We start from the raw sequence: 21,955 nt of genomic DNA on the forward strand, positions 1-21,955 counted from the left end.
CTTGCCATAATTATTATCTACCAAATTTGTTTTGCCTTGTTCAAGACATCATCTTATTACACGGGTTTTTCAGTTACTTGTATTACATTTCTTGATGAATAAAATATGTTTCCATTGTTATTTATGTTATACTCATCTTCATTCTCATGTCTTAGGGTATTGCTGTACCATAGATGCAAGACCAAAATATAGGCACTTCCACGTATCCACTAATGTGCATTATCCACCAAGGTATCATCCCAATTACAAGAACATAAGAATTAGGAGCAGGAGTAGGCCATATGGCCCCTTGAACCTGCTCTGCCATTCAATAAGATCATGGCTGATCTCCTACATCAACTTCACTTACCCGCTCTATCCCCATATCCCTTGATTCCCTTAAATCTATTGATCTTAGTCTTGAATATATTCATCAACTGAGCATCTATCCATCCTTTGGGGTAGAGAATTCCAAAGATTCACAACCCTCTGCGTGAAGAGATTTCTACTCATCTCAGTCCTAAATGGCCAACCCCTTATTCTGAGACTGTGACCCCTAGTTCTAGACACTTCAGCCATGGGAATCAGTCTCTCAACATCTACCCTGTCAAGCCCTCTAAGAATTTTACACATTTCAATGAGACCACCCCTCATTCTTCAAAACTCCAGAGAATATGGGCACATTCTGATCAATCTCTCCTCATAAGATACCCTTTCATCCCAGGAATCAATCTAATGAATCTTTGTTGTCCCCCCTCCCCCAAGGCAAGTATATTCTTCCTTAGATAAGGAGACCAAAACTGTTCACAGTACTCCAGGTGTGGTCTCACCAAATCCCTTTTTAAATGCAGTAAGACTTCTTTACTCCTATACTCAAACCCCCTTGCAATAAAGGCCAACATACCATTTGCCTTCCTAATTTTCATAGTGCTCAACAAAAATATATTCCAATGAAAAAGGGCGGTAAGAGAAGGGATAACCAGCCGTGGATAACCAGGGAAATTAAGGAGAGTATCAAATTAAAAACCAATGCATATAAGGTGGCCAAGGTTAGTGGGAAAATAGAAGATTGGGAAAATTTTAAATGACAGCAAAGAATGACTAAGAAAGCAATAAAGAAAGGAAAGATAGATTACGAAGGTAAACTTGCGTAAAACATAAAAACGGATAGTAAAAGCTTTTACAGATATATAAAACGGAAAAGAGTGACTAAAGTAAATGTTGGTCCCTTAGAAGATGAGAAGGGGGATTTAATAATGGGAAATGTGGAAATGGCTGAGACCTTAAACAATTATTTTGCTTCGGTCTTCACAGTGGAAGACACAGAAACCATGCCAGAAATTGCTGGTCACAGGAATGTGGGAAGGGAGGACCTGGAGACAATCGCTATCACGAGGGGGGTAGTGCTGGACAGGCTAATGGGACTCAAGGTAGACAAGTGCCCTGGTCCTGATGAAATGCATCCCAGGGTATTAAAAGAGATGGCAGAAGTTATAGCAGATGCATTCGTAATAATCTACAAAAATTCTCTGGACTCTGGGGAGGTACCAGCGGATTCGAAAGCAGCTAATGTAACGCCTCTGTTTAAAAAAGGGGGCAGGCAAAAGGCAGGTAACTATAGACCGGTTAGTTTAACATCTGGAGTGGGGAAAATGCTTGAAACTATCATTAAGAAAGAAATAGCGGGACATCTAGATAGGAATATTGCAATCAAGCAGACGCAGCATGGATTCATGAAGGGGAAATCATGTTTAACGAATTTACTGGAATTCTTTGAGGATATAACGAGCATGGTGGATAGAGGTGTACTGATGGATGTGGTGTATTTAGATTTTCAAAAGGCATTCGATAAGGTGCCACACAAAAGGTTACTGCAGAAGATAAAGGTACGCGGGGTCAGTGGAAATGTATTAGCATGGATAGAGAATTGGCTGGCGAACAGAAAGCAGAGAGTCAGGATAAATGGGTCCTTTTCGGGTTGGAAATCGGTGGTTAGTGGTGTGCCACAGGGATCGGTGCTGGAACCAAAACTGTTTACAATATACAGAGCTGACCTGGAAGAGGGGACAGAGTGTAGTGTAACAAAATTTGCAGATGACACAAAGATTAGTGAGAAAGCGGGTTGTGCAGAGGACACAGAGAGGCTGCAAAGAGATTTAGATAGGTTAAGCGAATGGGCTAAGGTTTGGCAGATGGAATACAATGTTGGAAAGTGTGAGGTCATCCACCTTGGGGAAAAAAAACAAAAAAAGGGAATACTATTTGAATGGGGAGAAATTACAACATGCTGCGGTGCAGAGGGACCTGGGGGTCCTTGTGCATGAATCACAAAAAGTTAGTTTGCAGGTGCAGCAGTTAATCAGGAAGGCGAATGGAATGTTGGCCTTCATTGCGAGAGGGATGGAGTACAAAAGCAGGGAGGTCCTGCTGCAACTGTACAGGGTATTTGTGAGGCCGCACCTGGAGTACTGTGTGCAGTTTTGGGCACCTTACTTAAGGAAGGATATACTGGCTTTGGAGGGGGTACAGAGACGATTCACTAGGCTGATTCCGGAGATGAGGGGGTTACCTTATGATGATAGATTGAGTACACTGGGTCTTTACTCGTTGGAGTTCAGAAGGATGAGGGGTGATCTTATAGAAACATTTAAAATAATGAAAGGGATAGACAAGATAGAGGCAGAGAGGTTGTTTCCACTGGTCGGGGAGACTAGAACTAGGGGGCACAGCCTCAAAATACGGGGGAGCCAATTTAAAACCGAGTTGAGAAGGAATTTCTTCTCCCAGAGGGTTGTGAATCTGTGGAATTCTCTGCCCAGGGAAGCAGTTGAGGCTAGCTCATTGAATGTATTCAAGTCACAGATAGATAGATTTTAACTAATAAGGGAATTAAGGGTTACGGGGAGCGGGCGGGTAAGTGGAGCTGAGTCCACGGCCAGATCAGCCATGATCTTGTTGAATGGTGGAGCAGGCTCGAGGGGCTAGATGGCCTACTCCTGTTCCTAATTCTTATGTTCTTATGTTCTAATTGCTTGTTCTACCTATGGGCCCAAGTTTCCGATGCTGGAGAAAACGGCGCACCTCCGAGATTTACATGACCTGCCTGGGATAAAAAGTGCGCCGGAATCCTACCGTCGTCCTGGAGCGTGACGGAGTCTCCCTGGGGCGCAGCAAGCTGATCGCAACCTGCAGGAGGGCGGGACTAGTGATCAGTGTTCTTCTGAGTGCCGGCAGCATTGCGCAGGCGTGTTGGAGCGTACGCATCTGCGCAATGGCTCAGCAGGGCGTTTTCCCCCCAGTCTGTATTTGGGTACCAAGGAGGGATGGAGGAGCGTGGGAAGGGGGCACTGGGGAGGTGATTGGTTTGGGAGAAGCGTGGCAAGGGATGGAGGAGCGTGGGAAGGGATGGAGAAGCGTGGGAAGGGATGGAGAAGCATGGCAAAGGATGGAGAAGCATGGCAAGGGATGGAGGAGCGTGGCAATGGATAGAGGAGCATGGGTTGGGGGGCACTCAAAATGATTGAAGGGCCGGAGGAGAGAGCAGGGGTGCCTCCGTCCAGCCTCCCTCTTCCCCCCCCCCCCCCCCCCCGCGTTCAGCCCCCACACTCCCACCGCGTTCAGCCCCCCCCCCACACCCACGCGTTCAGCCGCACCCCCTCTACACACCACCCCCGCATTCAGCCCCAGCCCCCCCAACACATCCCCCCACCCTCACACCCCCCCCCCCCACATACCCCCCACACACACCCCCACACCACACACCCACACCCCGCGCTCAGCACCCCCCCACACACACACACCTCCACCTCCCCCCCCCCCCCCCCCCCGCCACAACATCCCCCACCCCTCACTGTCAGATACAGAGAGAGAGACACTGACAGAAATACTTTCCCTTCACATAAAGGTAGGACTTCTATTTTGTTATTTTTTATTGATTGGTTGCTTATTACTTTGGTCTTGGTGCACATTGGTACCAACGACATAGATAAAAAAAGGGATAAGGTCCTACGAGACGAATTTAAGGAGCTAGGAGTTAAATTAAAAAGTAGGACCTCAAAAGTAGTAATCTCGGGATTGCTACCAGTGCCACGTGATAGTCAGAGTAGGAATCGCAGGATAGCACAGATGAATACGTGGCTTGAGCAGTGGTGCAGCAGGGAGGGATTCAAATTCATGGGACATTGGAACAGGTTCTGGGGGAGGAGGGACCAGTACAAACCGGACGGTCTGCACTTGGGCAGGAACGGAACCAATGTCCTAGGGGGAGTGTTTGCTAGTGCTGTTGGTGAGGAGTTAAACTAATATGGCAGGGGGATGGGAACCAATACAGGGAGACAGAGGGAAACAAAAAGGAGACAAAAACAAAAGACAGAAAAGAGATGAGTAAAAGTGGAGGGCAGAGAAACCAAAGGCAAGAAACAAAAAGGGCCACTGAATATAAAAGGGCTGCAGGAGGGGTAAAAACTAAAAATCATGGTTTAAAAACTAGGATGAAAACACTCTACCTAAATGCACGCAGCATTAGAAATAAAGTAAATGAGTTGACGGCACAAATCATTACAAATGGGTATGTTTTGGTGGCCATTACAGAAACATGGTTGCAAGGTGGCCAAGACTGGGAATTAAACATACAGGGGTATCTGACGATTCAGAAAGATAGGCAAGAAGGGAAAGGAGGTGGGGTAGCTCTGTTAATAAAGGATGATATCAGGGCAGTTGTGAGGGATGATACTGGCTCCAATGAACAAAATGTTGAATCATTGTGGGTGGAGATCAGAGATAGTAAGGGGAAAAAGTCACTGGTCAGCGTAGTTTATAGGCCCCCAAATAATAACTTCATGGTGGGGCGGGCAATAATCAAGGGAATAATGGAGGCATGTGAAAAAGGAACGGCAGTAGTCATGGGGGATTTTAACCTACATATCGATTGGTCAAATCAAATCGCAGGGGGGAGCCTGGAGGAGGAATTCATAGAATGCATACGGGATTGTTTCTTAGAACAGTATGTAACAGAGCCTACAAGGGAGCAAGCCATTTTGGATCTGGTCCTGTGTAACGAGACAGGAAAAATAAACGATCTCCTCGTAAAAGATCCTCTCGGAATGAGTGATCACAATATGGTTGAATTTGTAATACAGATTGAGGATGAGGAAGTTGTGTCAGAAACGAGCGTACTATGCTTAAACAAAGGGGACTACAGTGGGATGAGAGCAGAGTTGTCTAAAGTAGACTGGAAACAAGGACTAAACGGTGGCACAATTGAGGAACAGTGGAGGACTTTTAAGGAGCTCTTTCATAATGCGCAACAAAAATATATTCCAGTGAAAAAGAAGGGCGGCAAGAGAAGAGATAACCAGCCGTGGATAACCAAGGAAATAAAGGAAAGTATCAAATCAAAGACCAATGCGTATAAGGTGGCCAAGGTTAGTGGGAAACTAGAGGATTGGGAAAATTTTAAGCAACAGCAAAGAATGACTAAAAAAGCAATAAAGAAAGGGAAGATAGATTACGAAGGTAAACTTGCGCAAAACATAAAAACAGATAGTAAAAGCTTTTACAGATATATAAAACGGAAAAGACTGACTTAAGTAAATGTTGGTCCCTTTGAAGATGAAAAGGGGGATTTAATAATGGGAAACGTGGAAATGGCTGAGACCGTAAACAATTATTTTCTTCCATCTTCACAGTGGAAGACACAAAAACCATGCCAAAAATTGCTGGTCACAGGAATGTGGGAAGGGAGGACCTTGAGATGATCACTATCACTAGGGAGGTAGTGCTGGACAGACTAATGGGACTGAAGGTAGACAAGTCCCCTGGTCCTGATGAAATGCATCCCAGGGTATTAAAAGAGATGGCGGAAGTTATAGCAGATGCATTTGTTATAATCTACCAAAATTCTCTGGACTCTGGGGAGGTACCAGCGGATTGGAGAGCAGCTAATGTAACGCCTCTGTTTAAAAAATGGGGCAGGCAAAAGGCAGGTAACTATAGGCCGGTTCGTTTAACATTTGTAGTGGGGAAAATGCTTGAAACTATCATGAAGGAAGAAATAGCGGGACATCTGGATAGGAATAGTGCAATCAAGCAGACGCAGCATGGATTCATGAAAGGGAAATCATGTTTAACTAATTTACTGGAATTCTTTGAGGATATAACGAGCATGGTGGATAGAGGTGTACCGATGGATGTGGTGTATTTAGATTTCCAAAAGGCATTCGATAAGGTGCCACACAAAAGGTTACTGCAGAAGATAAAGGTACGCGGAGTCAGAGGAAATGTATTAGCATGGATAGAGAATTGGCTGGCGAACAGAAAGCAGAGAGTCGGGATAAATGGGTCCTTTTCCGGTTGGAAATCAGTGGTTAGTGGTGTGCCACAGGGATCAGTACTGGGACCACAACTGTTTACAATATACATAGATGACCTAGAAGAGGGGACAGAGTGTAGTGCAACAAAATTTGCAAATGACACTAAGATTAGTGGGAAAGCGGGTTGTGTCGAGGACTCAGAGAGGCTGCAAGGAGATTTGGATAGGTTAAGCGAATGGGCTAAGGTTTGGCAGATGGAATACAATGTCGGAAAGTGTGAGGTCATCCACCTTGGGAAAAAAAAAAACAGTAAAAGGGAATATTATTTGAATGGGGAGAAATTACAACATGCTGTGGTGCAGAGGGACCTGGGGGTCCTTGAGCATGAAACTCTTTTGAGTTTACCTGCGAAAACATAAAACATTAAACGGTGCCACCCGACCTGGGTGACACTCCAGACATTTAAAAGGCCCTTTTTTTTTTCCCCCCCCTTTTTTTTCGTTTTATTTTTGTGTTTTTCTTTTTTGGTTTTTTTTTTTGGGCACTAAAATCACAATTTTCCCCAGTGCCCCCTATAAAAGGGAAGGGGGACACTAAAAGCACCGGCAATTAAAACAAATTAAACTTAAAAAACGTAAAATCAAATTAAAATTTGGTTGCCGGGCGTGATGATGCAGTCCAGTCCCTCCGGTGCCCACCTCTCGCGGAAGGCCGCGAGCGTACCGGTGGACACCGCGTGCTCCATCTCCAAGGACACCCTGGACCGGATGTAAGAGCGGAAGAGAGGCAGGCAGTCAGGTTGAACGACCCCCTCGACCGCCCGCTGCCTGGACCGGCTGATGGCACCCTTGGCCGTGCCCAGGAGCAGTCCTACGAGGAGGCCCTCGGACCTACCCGCTCCCCTCCGCACAGGGTGCCCAAAGATCAGGAGAGTGGGACTGAAGTGCAGCCAGAATTTCAGGAGCAGCCCCTTCAAATAATGGAACAGGGGCTGCAACCTTGTGCACTCAATAAAAACATGGAACACGGACTCCTCCAGACCGCAGAAATTGCAGGCGGCCTGGGAGTCCGTGAACCGGCTTAAAAATTTGTTGCACGGCACTGCTCCGTGCACCACCCTCCAGGCCAAGTCCCCGATGAATAGTGGGAGGACCCCTGCGTAGAGTGCCCTCCATCGGGGACCCCCGCCTCCTCCGGACGGCAAGATGGTACGCCATGGCGTGTCCGGACGGCCGGCGAGGATGGCAAAGTTGAGGGTGTGCAGGAGCAGCCCGTACAGGAAACCCCTCCGCGCGGAACTGAAAGGCACGGAGGGGATTTCCCCGAGGCGGCTCAAGTTGTGAGGCGCCGGCCCCCGAGGGAGGTTCCGGGGTTTGGCGCCGATGAGGAATTCCGTCCGGACGGGGGTCAGTTCGGACGGGAATTCCCCACGTGCTTGAGCCTCCTTGATGCACCTAACGGAGTCAGGGCCCAGAGCTGTTTTTAGCGACTCGATGGCATCGGCCGCGTGGCGGACGTTGGCAGAATTTAGGCGCCGCGCCAGCGTGTCTGGCGCCATCCAGCCCGCTCCTCCGCCATCGAGCAGGTCCCTGACCCTGGTCACCTCACCAGCCACAGCCCTCTCTTCCGACCGCCACATAAAACCTCGGCCGTGGAGGTACGGATTCCCGAGCAGCGGTTCCTGCAGGATGGCCGCCACTCCAGCCGGCGGAGAGCTGCGCTTGGTGGAGACTTTGTTCCAGACCCTGATGAGTTCCCTGTAAAAGACAGGCAGCTCCCGGAGGGCGGTCCTGGCACCCCCCAAGTTCACAAACAGGTCCTTGAGCATGAATCCCAAAAGGTTAGTTTGCAGGTGCAGCAGGTAATCAGGAAGGCAAATGGAATGTTGGCCTTCATTGCGAGAGGGATGGAGTACAAAAGCAGGGAGGTGTTGCCACAACTCTTTAATGTATTGGTAAGGCCACACCTGGAGTACTGCGTGCAGTTTTGGTCACCTTACTTAAGGAAGGATATACTAGCTTTGGAAGGGGTACAGAGACGATTCACTAGGCTGATTCGAGAAATGAGGGGATTACCTTATGATGATAGATTGAGTAGACTGGGTCTTTACTCGTTGGAGTTCAGAAGGATGAGGGGTGATCTTATAGAAACATTTAAAATCATGAAAGGGATAGACAAGATAGAGGCAGAGAGGTTGTTTCCATTGGTGGGGGAGACTAGAACTAGGGGGCACAGCCTCAAAATACGGAGGAGCCAATTTAAAACCGAGTTGAGAAGGAATTTCTTCTCCCAGAGGGTTGTGAATCTGTGGAATTCTCTGCCCAAGGAAGCAGTTGAGGCTGGCTCATTGAATGTTTTCAAGTCAAAGATAGATAGATTTTTAAGCAATAAGGGAATTAAGGGTTACGGGGAGCGGGCGGGTAAGTGGAGCTGAGTCCACGACCAGATCAGCCATGATCTTATTGAATGGCGGAGCAGGCTCGAGGGGCTAGATGGTCTACTCCTGTTCCTAATTCTTATGTTGTTATGCTTTAGGTGCAGGGTTCCTTCTATTTTTTATTATTTAATTGCTTATTGCTTTTTGTGCTTCGTAAATGTACTGCTTTGTTTTGTGCTTATTGCTTTAAATGTATTTAGCTTCTTTAATGTTATTGTGCAGGTGTTTATGGAAAATCCTCTAACTTCCTTCCTCCCCCCTGTTGTGATGTTGATTTGTCCTTTGTATTTAATGCTTCTATGATACCCGTCTCTGGCTGTGCCTGCACTAAACTTAACTCTAGGTAAGGTTTTTCAGAACTTACAAAAGTGGACACTTACTCCATCCTAAGTTAGTTTTAAGTAAACTTGCAAAACAGGCCTACGTGGCTGGACACACCCCTTTTGAAAAAAAATACCTTCACTAAATGAACCTAAACTAACTCACTCGAACTGGAGCAAACTAAGTGCCGAGAATTGCGATTTCTAAGATATCCAAACTAAACTAGTTGCTCCAAGAAAATTGAGGTGAGTTGGTAAGTAGCTCCCTTTTCTCTATCTCTTTTTAAGTAGATTTAAGCTAGATAAGGCTAACTAGAGGGATGGCAGTGCAGCTCAGTCCCGTGGAGTGCACATCCTGTGGCATGTGGGAAGTCCTGGTCGCTTCGAACAGCCTAGACAACCATGTGTGCAGGAGGTGTCTCCAGCTTCAACTGCTCGAGCTCCGCGTTTTGAAGCCGGAACAGCGGCTGGAGTCAATACGGTGCATCCGCGAGGCTGACAGCTACGTGGATAGCACGTTTCAGGAGGTGGTCACCCCGCAGCTTAAAGGCGTGCAGGTAGAGGGGAAGTGGGTGACCACCAGACGTAGTAAGTGTGCTCGGCAGGTAGCACAGGAGTCCCCTCAATGAGTCCATCACGCTTTCAAAATGATATTCACTTCTGAGTATCGGTAAGGACGATGGTGCCTCTGTGGAGTGCAGCCAGAGCCAATTCCAAGGCACCACTGGTGGCTCAGCTGCACAGGGGGGAGGGACGAAGAACAAAAGAGCCCTAGTGATAGGGGATTCTATAATTGGGGAACAGACAGGCGTTTCTGCGGCCATAGACGTGACTCCCGAATGGTTTTGTGCCTCCCTGGTGCCAGGGTCAAGGATGTCACAGAGCGGACGCATCCTGGGGGCGGGGAGGGTAAACAGCTAGAGGTCGTGGTCCATATCGGGACCAACGACATCGGTAAAATAAGGAATGAAGTCCTACAGGAAGAATTCAGGGAGCTCGGAAGAAAATTACAGGGTAAGACCTCAAAGGCAGTGATCACTGGGTTACTACCAGTGCCACATGCTAATGAGTATAAGAATAGAAGGATAGAGAGGATGAACATGTGGCTGGAAAGTTGGTGCAGGAGAGAGGGTTTTAAATTCTTGAGGCATTGGGACCGCTTCTGGGAGAGATGGGACCTGTACAAACCAGACAGGTTGCACCTCAATAGCGCCGGGACCAATATCCTCGCGGGGAGTTTTGCTCGTGCTGTTGGGGAGAGTTTAAACTAACTTGGTAGGGGGATGGAAATCTGCGAATGAATTCAAAAAGGAAGGAAGTAAATCAGAAATTGGATAACAAGAATCTAGAAAGTGAATCTGTAAGACAGAGGAAACATGTATGTAGTAAGCAAGGAGGTCTTCCTGTGCTGAATGGTATACACTTTAATGCAAGGAGTATAGCGAATAAGGCGGATGAGCTAAGAGCACAGGTAGACACTTGGGAGTACGATATTATAGCCATTTCAGAAACATGGCTGAAAGAGGGGCCGGTTTGGCAGATCAATATTTCTGGCTACAGGATTTTTAGACAAGATAGAGAGGGGGGGAAAAAGGAGGGGTGGGTGGGTGGTGGTTGCGGTACTGATTAAAGAAACTATTACAGCTGTGAGGTGGGATGATATGTTAGAGGGATCACCAAATGAGGCCATATGGGTCGAATTGAAAAATAAAAAAGGGGCGATCACACTGCTGGACTTGTATTATAGACTCCCAAACAGTGGGAGGGAGATAGAGGAACAAATATGTAGGCAAATTGCTGTGAAGTCCAAAAACCATAGGGTAGTACTAGTAGGGGATTTTAACTATCCAAATATTGATTGGGACAAATTTAGTGTGAAGGGTATAGAGGGTGCGCAATTCTTGAAATGCATTCAAGAGAACTTTTTTAGTCAGTATGTAGCAAGCCCAACACGAGAGGGAGCAGTCTTGGATTTAGTTTTGGGGAATGACGCTGGACAGGTTGAAGGGGTATTAGTGGGAGAACACTTGGGTGCCAGTGACCATAATTCAGTCAGATTCAAGTGGTTATGGATAAGAAACATAGAAAATAGTTGCAGGAGTGGGCCATTTGGCCCTTCGAGCCAGCACCACCATTCAATATGATCATGGTTGATCATGCAACTTCAGTACCCCATTCCTGCTTTCTCTCCATACTCCTTTATCCCTTTAGCCGTAAGGGCCACATCTAACTCCCTTTTGAATATATCTAACAAACTGGCCTCAACAACTTTTTGTGGTAGAGAATTCCACAGGTTCACAATTCTCTGAGTGAAGAAGTTTCTCCTCATCTTGGTTCTAAATGGCTTACCCCTTATCCTTACACTGTGACCCCTGGTTCTGGACTTCCCCAACATCGGGGGCATTCTTCCTGCATCTAACCTGTCCAATCCTGTCAGAATTTTATATGTTTCTATGAGATCCCCTCTCATTCTTCTAAATTCCAGTGAATATAAGCCTAGTCGATCCAGTCGTTCTTCATATGTCAGTCCTGCCATCCCAGGAATCAGTCTGGTGGAACATTCGCTGCACTCCCTCAATAGCAAGACTGTCCTTCCTCAGATTAGGAGACCAAAATTGTACACAATATTCAAGGTGTGGCCTCACCAAAGCCCTGTATAACTGCAGTAAGACCTCCCTGCTCTTATACTCAAATCCTCTCGATATGAAGGCCAACTTGCCATTTGCCTTCTTCACAGCCTGCTGTACCTGCATGCCAACTTTCAATGACTGACATACCATGACACCCAGGTCTCGTTGCACCTTCCCTTTTCCTAATCTGTCACCATTCAGATAATATTCTGCCTCCCTGTTTTTGCCACCAAAGTGGATAACCTCACATTTATCTACATTATACTGCATCTGCCATGCATTTGCCCACTCACCTAACCTGTCCAAGTCACCCTGCAGCCTCTTAGCATCCTCCTCACAGCTCACACCGCCACGCAGCTTCGTGTCATCTACAAACTTGGAGATATTACATTCAATTCCTTCGTCTAAATTATTAATGTATATTGTAAATAGCTGGGGTCCCAGCACTGAACCTTGCGGTACCCCACTAGTCACTGCCTGCCATTCTGAAAAGGACCCATTTATTCCTACCCTTTGCTTCCTGTCTGCCAAGTAGTTCACTATCCACGTCAATACATTACTCCCAATACCATGTGCTTTAATTTTGCACACTAATCCCTTGTGTGAGACCTTATCAAAAGCCTTTTGAAAGTCCAAATACACCACATCCACTGGTTCTCCCTTGTCCACTCTACTAGTTACATCCTCAAAAAATTCTAGAAGATTTGTCAAGCATGATTTCCCCTTCTTAAATCTGTGCTGACTTGGACCAATCCTGTTACTGATTTCCAAATGCGCTGCTATTACATCTTTAATAATTGATTCCAACATTTTCCCCACTACCGATGTCAGGCTAACCGGTCTATAATTCCCTGTTTTCTCTCTCCCTCCTTTTTTAAAAAGTGGGGTTACATTAGCTATCCTCCAATCCATAGGAACTGATCCAGAGTCTATAGAATATTGGAAAATGACCACCAATGCATCCACTATTTCTAGGGCCACTTCCTTAAGTACTCTGGGATGCAGACTATCAGGCCCTGGGGATTTATCGGCCTTCAATCCCATCAATTTCCCTAACGCAATTTCCTGACTAATAAGGATTTCCTTCAGTTCCTCCTTTTCGCTAGACCCTCGGTCCCCTAGTATTTCCAGAAGGTTATTCGTGTCTTCCTTAGTGAAGACAGAAACAAGAATAGGCCTTGAATGAAAGTTCCGAATTGGGGAATAGCTAATATTGCTAAGTTAAGGAGTGATTTGGCCATAGTGGACTATAACAGCTACTTGTGGTTAAATCAGTGTTGGAACAGTGGGAGGCATTCAAGGGGAAGATCCGGAAGGCTCAGGCCAAACATGTGCCCTTAAAGAAAAAGGCTAGGAAAGATAATTCTAGAGATTCCTGGATGTCTAGGGACTTACAGGGGAGGATTAAGAAAAAAAGTGATGCTTATTCATATACGGCTAAATACTTTAGAATCTTTAGAAGAATATCGAAAGTTAAGAGGCAAAATTAAAAAGGATATTAGGAATGCTAAAAGTGAGCACGAGAAATTCTTGGTCAGTAAAATTAAGGAAAACCTTAAGATGTTCTATAAATATATTAAGATTAAAGAAAGGGTAGGGCCCATTAGAGACCATGAGGGTAATCTTTGTGTGGAGGCGGAAGATGTTGGTAGGGTTCTTAATGAATACTTTGCATCTGTTTTCACAAAGGAAAGGGGTAATGCAGATGAAATAAATATAGTGAGAGGGGAAGTATTAAGGCGTTTAGCAGCTTTGAAAGTAGATAAGTCCCCAGGCCCGGATGAAATGCATCCCAGGCTGTTGAGCGAAGTAAAAGAGGAAATAGCAGAGGCCTTGACCATCATTTTCCAGCCCTCTTTGGATCTGGGGATGGTGCCGGAGGATTGGAGGACTGCTAATGTAGTACCCTTGTTTAGCAATGGAAAAAGGGATAGGCCGAGTAATTACAGGCCTGCCAGCCTAACCTCAGTGGTGGGAAAATTATTGGAAAAAATCCTGAAAGACAGGATAAATCTGCATTTGGAATTAGGGACAGTCAGCACGGATTTGTTCAGGGAAGATCGTGTTTGACTAACCTGATTTAATTTATTGATGAGGTAACCAAGAGGGTCGATGAGGGTAATGCGTACGATGTAGTATATATGGACCTTAGCAAGGCTTTTGGTAAGGTCCCACATGGTAGACTGGTCATGGGATACAGGGCAAAGTGGCAAGTTATTTCCAAAATTGGCTTGGAGGTAGGAAGCAAAGGGTAATGATTGATTGATGTTTTTGTGACTGGAAGGATGTTTCTCGTGGGGTTCCGCAGCGCTCAGTACTGGGTCCCTTGCTTTTTGTGGTATATATCAATGATTTAGATTTGAATATAGGGAGTATGATTAAGATGTTTGCAGATGACACTAAAATTGGCTGTGTGGTTGATAATGAAGAGGAAAGTCATGGGCTGCAGGAGGATATCAACCTACTGGTCAGGTGGGCAGAGCAGGTGGAATTTAATTCAGAGAAGTGTGAGGTGATGCACTTTGGGAGGGCTAATAAGGAAAAGGTATACACATTAAGCGGTAGGCCACTTAATAGTGTAGATGAACAAAGGGACCTTGGAGTGCTTGTCCACAGATCCCTGAAAGTAGCAGGCCAGGTGGATAAAGTGGTTAAGAAGGCATAGGGAATGCTTGCCTTTATTGGCCGAGGCATAGAATATAAGAGCAGGGAGGTTATGCTTAAATTGTATAATACTTTGGTTAGGCCACAGGTGGAGTACTGCGTGCAGCTCTGATCGCCGTATTATAGGAAGGACGTGATTGTACTAGAGAGGGTGCAGAAGGGGTTTACTAGGATGCTGCCTGGAATGGAGAATCTTAGTTATGAGGACAGACTGGTTAGACTGTCCTCAGTTTGTTGTCATTGGAACAGAGGAGGTTGAGAGGAGACCTCATCGAACTGCACAAAATATTGAGGGGCCTGGACATAGTGGATAGTAAGGGTCTATTTCCATTGGTGGAGGGGTCTATTACGAGGGGGCATAGTTTTAAGGTGGTTGGTGGAAGGTTTAGAGGGGATTTGAGGGGGGGATTCTTTACGCAGAGGGTTGTGGGGATCTGGAACTCGCTGTCTGGAAGAGTGGTGGATGCAGAAACTCTCACCACTTTTAAGAGATGGTTGGATGGGCACTTAAAGTGCAGTAACCTGCAAGGTTACGGACCGAGAGCTGGTAATTGGGATTAGACTGAATGACCTTTTGTTGGACGGCGCAGATATAATGGTAAGTACTGCAGGGAATAGAATACGGCCAGGGTGATCTCCTGGACTAATTTCAATCGCCTAGATGGGTCGGGGAGGAATTTTCCCAGATTTTTTCTCCCTAAATTGGCCTGGGTTTTTATCTGGTTTTTGCCTCTCCCAGGAGATCACATGGCTCCGGTTGGGGAGGACTGTAGAATGTTTCAGAATAAGGGGTGTCGCAGTTGTGTGATGCGGATTGGTTGGGCTGGGTGCTCTTTGCCTTTCCGTCATTGTTCATAGGTTTATATGTAACCTTTAGGGCTGCTGACCAAGGGCCGTGCGGCTCTTTGTCGGCCGTCACGGATACAATGGGCCGAAATGGCCTCCTTCTGCGCTGTAAATTTCTATGTTTCTATGTTTCATGTGGAAGGAGATCCAAATCCCTCCGAATACCAACATTTACTAGATTGTCGCTTTTAAAAAAAACATTCTGCTTTTCCATTCTTCTGACCAAATTGGATAATTTCACACTTCCCCACACTATACTCTATCTGCCACCTTTTACCCAATCACTTAGCCGGTCTATATTCCTTTGCAGTCTCTTTGCATCCTCCTCACAGCTTACTTTACCACCTAGCTTTGTATCGTCAGCAAACTTGGATACATTACACCTAAGTCATTGATATAGGTTGTAAATAGCTGAGGCCCAAGCACTAATCCTTGTGGCACTCCACTAGTTTTACCCTGCCATCCCGAAAATAACCTGTTCATTCCTACTCTGTTTTCTGTCTGCTATCCAATCTTCAAACCATGCTAATATATTACCCCAATCCAATGAGCCCTAATCTTGTGTAACAACTTTGTGTGTGGATTGATATTGGCCATTCCACTGTACAATTGTTATCATAAGTCACTGACAGAATTTGCTGAATAAATCATAAGACTGACTAATACAACATACCTCTGGTCCTCATAGAAACATAGAAAGTAGGTGCAGGAGTAGGCCATTCGGCCCATCAAGCCTGCACCACCATTCAATATGATCAGCGTAACAATGCAGGCAAACATAATAAAAGCAGAGAAACACCATGGCAACATCAGATAATGCTTTTGTTAATGTTGCAGTCTATCTACTGAATGAGTTCTGTCACACTAGCAGTTTGAAGGTTTTTAAGCATTAAAATACAATGCCATAAATTAAGCATAATTAAATTGTGAAACAACCAATTGGGAGATATATTTACCTACAATTTCTAGTTGATTTCTTTGTCCTTTAAAGTTAACAATAGGCAACAGATGCAATAGTATTTTCCAGCACCAATGTTGTTTCTCTCACTGTGAGGTAATGCAACTGCTGTTCACTAATCAGATGAGCTGGACAGACGTATCAATTTGTCACCAAAGTTTGATGGTATTGGGTAAATCACCTGATCAAGATGTTACTGAACAAACTAATCCCGCATATATATGGTAACCAATGTGTAAGAGTACTGACAGCTGCTCAGGCTGGAAACTACAATCACATCAACCTGTAATAAATGTCTGAAAGGGGAATACACTGGTGCGATGGAAATAGAATATTTTCAATATATTCTTTCTATATATTATTAAAAATGATCGTTAAACATGTCACCTACCTGAAAAGGTAATGCTCAAGTCTGTGCAAGTGAATTTCTTTTTCAAGATACCCATTATATTCTACTATAGAATGGTCTACATTGAGCCTTTTTATAACCATAGAAGTTTACAGCACAGAAGGCCACTATTTGACCCAACGCTAACGGTTACCGCCGCCGCTAAACTCCTGTGGAATTTAGCAGGAGTCGTTAGCGGCGTTGCACCCAGGCGAAAAGTAGTTTGCGCTATTGTAACAGCACATCTACATCAATGGTGCAAAAGAGGAAATTATGGGCTAAGTGGATTATGCCATTAATGATGCAAATTTATATTTTCCTGGGACTTTTGTGCTTCTCCGCTGTTACCCTTGTCAAAAACAGAAGGTAATTATCACAACTCTGCCGCTATTAAAATCAATGGCGGTCACAGTTTTTCTGTATTTAAGCCAGTTTCACACTTAGACAAAATTTAAAAATGGGAACTCCGAACTCAACCTGCCCATTTATGATTTTAACACAGTGCTTCTCCCCGGCCCCCCAAGCAAAGTGGTTTCCCACTGCATGCAATTGGACGCCCCTCCCCATGATTGGACCCTCTGCATTCTATCCGTCCCTCAATTGATCTGTCTGGGCCCCGACGGACCTCTCCACGGCCTGATAACGCAGGCCTTCCTGGCCGATAGCCAGCCAGTCTCTCAACCTGGCTGGTTACTGGCTGGAAAAATTTAAATCAGGCCCCACTGTTAAGGACCTTCACATCCCCCCCACCCCCCCCACACTGCCCCTACAACATAGAGGCCCATCTGTCTGGAGCTCATTCAACTTATAAGATCCTTTTCACAAGATAAATGACACTGTTTTCCTACAGTGCTCAATCTCACTAAAACCACAAACACGCGTTTTTAATAACTCTAATTTGCTGATGAATCACTATTGTTTCAATCAGTTGTGAGTAAACTGATACACCTTAAAGATTTCAAGTCTATGTGCTCAGAGTAAAGTCAGCATGTCTTTATGTACATTTTTGCTATCCACAAAGAAATTGATCTTCAGTCTCATTAAAACCAAAATAGCAATCAGAACTTTACAATATGTTAAAAATTCAAGGTTAGCTTGCTGAACTCATTTTATGCCCTCGTAGTCTACAAAAATAAGTCAATCATTATTTTATTCTTAAATTATTAATAACTTATAATGTAGTGACTCAGAGTGATCTGAATTCATACATAACACACACCTATGAAACAGACAGAAAACTCAAAGGGACAATATTGTTTAAAATAATCGGAGATTAAAGTTTATTTAAGAAGTTATTTATCAGATAGTTGGTCTATTAATTAGCCTTCAAATGGTCTACAGTTGCTTAACAGCCTCAAAATGCATGAACAGCTAGTTTGTAAAAGGTAAGGATAAACAAATTTGCTATTTTACTTTGATAGTAAATACTGTATTGCTAAGGCCTTTCCTAATATAGTATGCATCAAATATCAAAATACAGCTGTATTTATTTGAAGTATTTTTGATTCTGACAGCTTTTCCTTTTCCCCATATAATTATGTGTCTTGTGCTACACAACATTCCAAAGCGCAGAGGAAGAGCAGTTGTCCTGCCACAGGTTCCTGCAGCCAGGTGTTGGGAGCTACGTGAAACATCCTCGGCTATCTTACCGCACTGTTTTGAACTTCCGAACAGAATGGAAATGGTGGGCAGTACATTTTATCCTACTACTCCATGAAACAACATGCTAGGACACCATTTTGATGTGCCACTGGGGCGCCCTATTGTCCATTTTGTTTAAAAGCATCCCAGACAAAAAGGCCATTCAATGTGTTGCACTAAGATCAGAAAAGTAAATTACTAACCAAAATTGTGTTTCTCAACAACAAAATGTTTTGTTTAAAGGTTTAAAGTTTTCTCATAATAAGGATCCTACAGCATTTAATGTATAAATAACTAGCAAAATAAAGTCTACTACGCGCAGTTTCTTTTAACAAACTTACTTTGTTATAACGGTGAAGTTTATGAGAGCCTCCTCGCTGATCTTCCAGTTCTCAGAGTTTCCTTTCACAAACCCCGTGATAATAACAAATATAAGGACCACGATGTTGATGGCAGTAAATATTTTGGTGACCCAAGCAGACTCCTTCACACCAAACGATAGCAGACCTAAGGAAAGGAGCATAGAATGTTAGAAGTATACGGTTCCTTTACACACAGGAAAGTATTTTCACAACAGATAAAAGTAACTACAGAAGAATATAGACTAGATATTGTATCATGTTTATTGCACAAAATTGCCAGAACACTAGTTCTGGTTCAGAAAATGGGATGTAGACACGGCAGAGTCCTGTGCCTTTTGCTGTGTACAGCAAATTCCACCTGAGGAAGGGGAGGTACTTCCTTTGCCCACAGCACTTACATCATGGCAGCAGTTAGAGAGAGTGTCCAGGGCATTCCCAACTGACCCTAGAACCCTGCCCGCTATACCTCTGATAGACGTAGCGGTACCCGAGAACAGGAGTAGGTTCCATTCTGGGCAACTAGTGGGCCTCACACCATTGGATGAAATAAGAACTTCAATGAAGGATTTTGGTAAGATTTCCACCTGGAAGTATTTTTTTTAACTGGTTCTTGTAAAATAAATAATGTTTATTTTATATACATGTTGCTGAAAGATCAATAAATACAGATAGCACAGCTGCATAGCTATTTTTTTCCTGCAAACAATAATTGTTTTATTGCTGAATAAATAAAATAAAGCCTTTCCCTCTGAAGTAATAACTGATAAAATATAATTTTTGTTATGGTCATAATAAAGTAATGCAACTGAGTACTGTAGACAATGAGTAAGTGTGACCTTAGCTACTTTATTTAAACTCCAGAGTGTGGTGCTGCATGGGAGGCCTGCTTATATACAGTGCTCCCAAGGGATGCTGGGATCCTTTGGGACTCCAACAGGTAGGCCCTGTGGTGGTGATATGATACAGGGTGACTAGGGTTACATACATAACATCACTCCCTCCCAAAGTCAATAGTACACTTATTTACAGGGTGAGATGATCTGAGGCTTTTCGCTCCCTTGTCGATCGTCTCGGTACAAATGCAGGTGTGGGTGAGTTGGTTGGTTCTTCTCTGGGCTTCTGGGCAGCTAGCCTTGCCGGACTGCTGGGAATGATGAGTTCAGCTTCGTGGTGAACTGTGATGTCGGTTGCCACGTGTGTGTGTTGGAGGGTCGAAGCTGGTGGTATCCTCTTCGGGTTGCTCATGGCGGTTTGTGAGTCGCAGTTTGGCTTGCAAATGCTTTCTGCAAGTTAGTCCATTGGCAAGTTTGACCCTACTCCCTTCTTTGGCTATGACAGTGCCAGCAAGCCATTTGGGACCATGTCCATAGTTGAGTACAAAAACAGGGTCATTGACTTCAATATCGCGTGACATTTGCGCGATCATAGTACATGCTTTGTTGATGCTGCCTGCCCTCGACGTGATCATGGGGATCAGGGTGAACAAGAGAGCCTTGTTTTGAGCGCCCTTTTCATGAGCAGCTCGGCTGGGGGAAGCCCAGTGAGCGAGTGGGGTCTGGTACGGTAGCTGAGCAGGACTCGAGACAGGCGGGTCTGCAGGGAGCCTTTTCAAGCTTTGCTTGATGGTTTGGACTGCCCGTTCTGCCTGGCCGTTGGATATGGGCTTGAACGGGGCCGATGTGAAGTGCTTGATTCCACTGCGGGCCATGAATTCCTTGCATTCAGCACTGGTGAAGCACGGCCCATTGTCACTGACAAGGACATCAGGCAGGCCGTGTGTGGAAAATATGGCTCGTAGGCTTTCGATGGTGGCAGTGGATGTGCTTACAGACCTTATTAAACATTCAATCCATTTTGAATAAGCATGCACAACAACCAAAAACATTTTGCCTAGAAAAGGGCCCGCAAAGTCAACGTGGATCCTAGACCACGGTTTGGAGGGCCATGACCACAAACTTAGCGGTGTCTCTCTGGGTGCATTGCTCAGTTGAGAGCAAGTGTTGCATTGGCGCACGCATGATTCTAAGTCTGAGTCGATGCCGGGCCACCACACATGGGATTTGGCAAAAGCTTTCATCATTACTATGCCTGGGTGGGTATTGTGTAGGTTGCGTATGAACGTTTCCCTGCCTTTCTTAGGAAAAACCACACGATTAACCCACAAAAGACAGTCCGCCTGTATGGACATTTCGTCTTTGCGCCGCTGGAACAGCTTGACCTCTTCATGCATCTCGGCTGGGACGCTGGACCGGCTCCCATGAAGGACACTGTTTTTTTACAAGGGACAGTAAAGGATCCTGGCTGGTCCAGCATAAAAGGTGACTTTTCGTTTTCGAATGCATCCATCACCAAGAGCAAGTCTGCAGGCTGTGCCATTTCCACCCCGGTGGTGGGCAATGGCCGCCGACTGACAGCATCAGCGCAGTTCTCTGTGCCTGGTCTGTGGCGAATTACATAGTTGTATGCAGACAGCATGAGCGCCCATCTTTGGATGCGGGCAGAGGCATTGGTGTTAATCCCTTTGCTCTCTGAGAATAGCGATGTGAACGGCTTATGGTCAATTTCTAGCTCAAACTTGACACCAAGCAGATACTGGTGCATTTTTTTCACCCCGTAAACGCATGCCAGAGCTTCTTTTTCAATCATGCTGTAAGCCCTTTCGGCCTTGGACAAACTCCTGGATGCATAGGCGACCGGTTGCAATGTTCCCGATTCATTAGCTGGTTGTAACACACACACCCGACCCCGTATGAAGATGCATCACAAGCTAGCACTAAACGTTTACATGGGTTATACAGAACAAGCAATTTGTTGGAACATAACAGATTTCTGGCTTTCTCAAAAGCAGTCTCTTGTGATTTGCCCAATACCCAGTCCTCTCCCTTGCGCAGTAGCACACGTAGGGGTTCTAGCAAGATGCTTAACCCGGGTAGGAAATAGTTGAGGAGTCCCAGGAACGACCGCAGCTCCATCACGTTCTGTGGTCTCGGCGTGTTCTTGATGGCCTCCGTCTTGGTGTCGGTGGATCTGATGCCGTCTGCTGCGATTCTTCTCCCTAAGAACTCGACCTCTGGTGCCAGGAAAACACACTTCAAGCATTTCAACCTGAATCCCACACGATCTAGCCAACTTAGAACCTCTTCCAGGTTCTTCAAGTGTTCGATGGTGTCCCGACCTGTGACCAGTATGTCGTCCTGGAAAACCATAGGGCGCGGAACCGACTTTAGCAGGCTCTCCATGTTCCTTTGGGAAATTGCCGCGGCCGATCGAATCCCAAACGGGTATCTATTGTAGATGAATAGACCTTTGTGGATGTTGATGCAGGTGAGGCCTTTCGAAGATTCCGCCAGCTCCTGCGGCATATAGGCCGAGGTCAGGTCCAACTTGGTGAACGTCTTTCCTCCAACCAGGGTCTGCCT

At 45.3% G+C, this 21,955-nt stretch overlaps 1 protein-coding gene across 3 annotated transcripts in view; it reads right to left on the bottom strand.

Annotated features, from left to right (window-relative positions):
• slc7a2 (solute carrier family 7 member 2) overlaps positions 1-21,955 on the bottom strand; it is a 309,829-nt gene that overhangs the window by 91,931 nt on the left and 195,943 nt on the right. For all 3 annotated transcript variants that reach the window (XM_070869767.1, XM_070869770.1, XM_070869763.1), the window contains exon 5: positions 18,516-18,681. In XM_070869767.1, the coding sequence (XP_070725868.1) occupies positions 18,516-18,681 (166 nt within the window). The remainder of the gene's footprint in view (positions 1-18,515; positions 18,682-21,955) is intronic.

The sequence above is a fragment of the Pristiophorus japonicus genome, chromosome 2, assembly GCF_044704955.1.
Source record: "Pristiophorus japonicus isolate sPriJap1 chromosome 2, sPriJap1.hap1, whole genome shotgun sequence".
In the NCBI taxonomy this organism is placed as follows: domain Eukaryota; kingdom Metazoa; phylum Chordata; class Chondrichthyes; family Pristiophoridae; genus Pristiophorus; species Pristiophorus japonicus.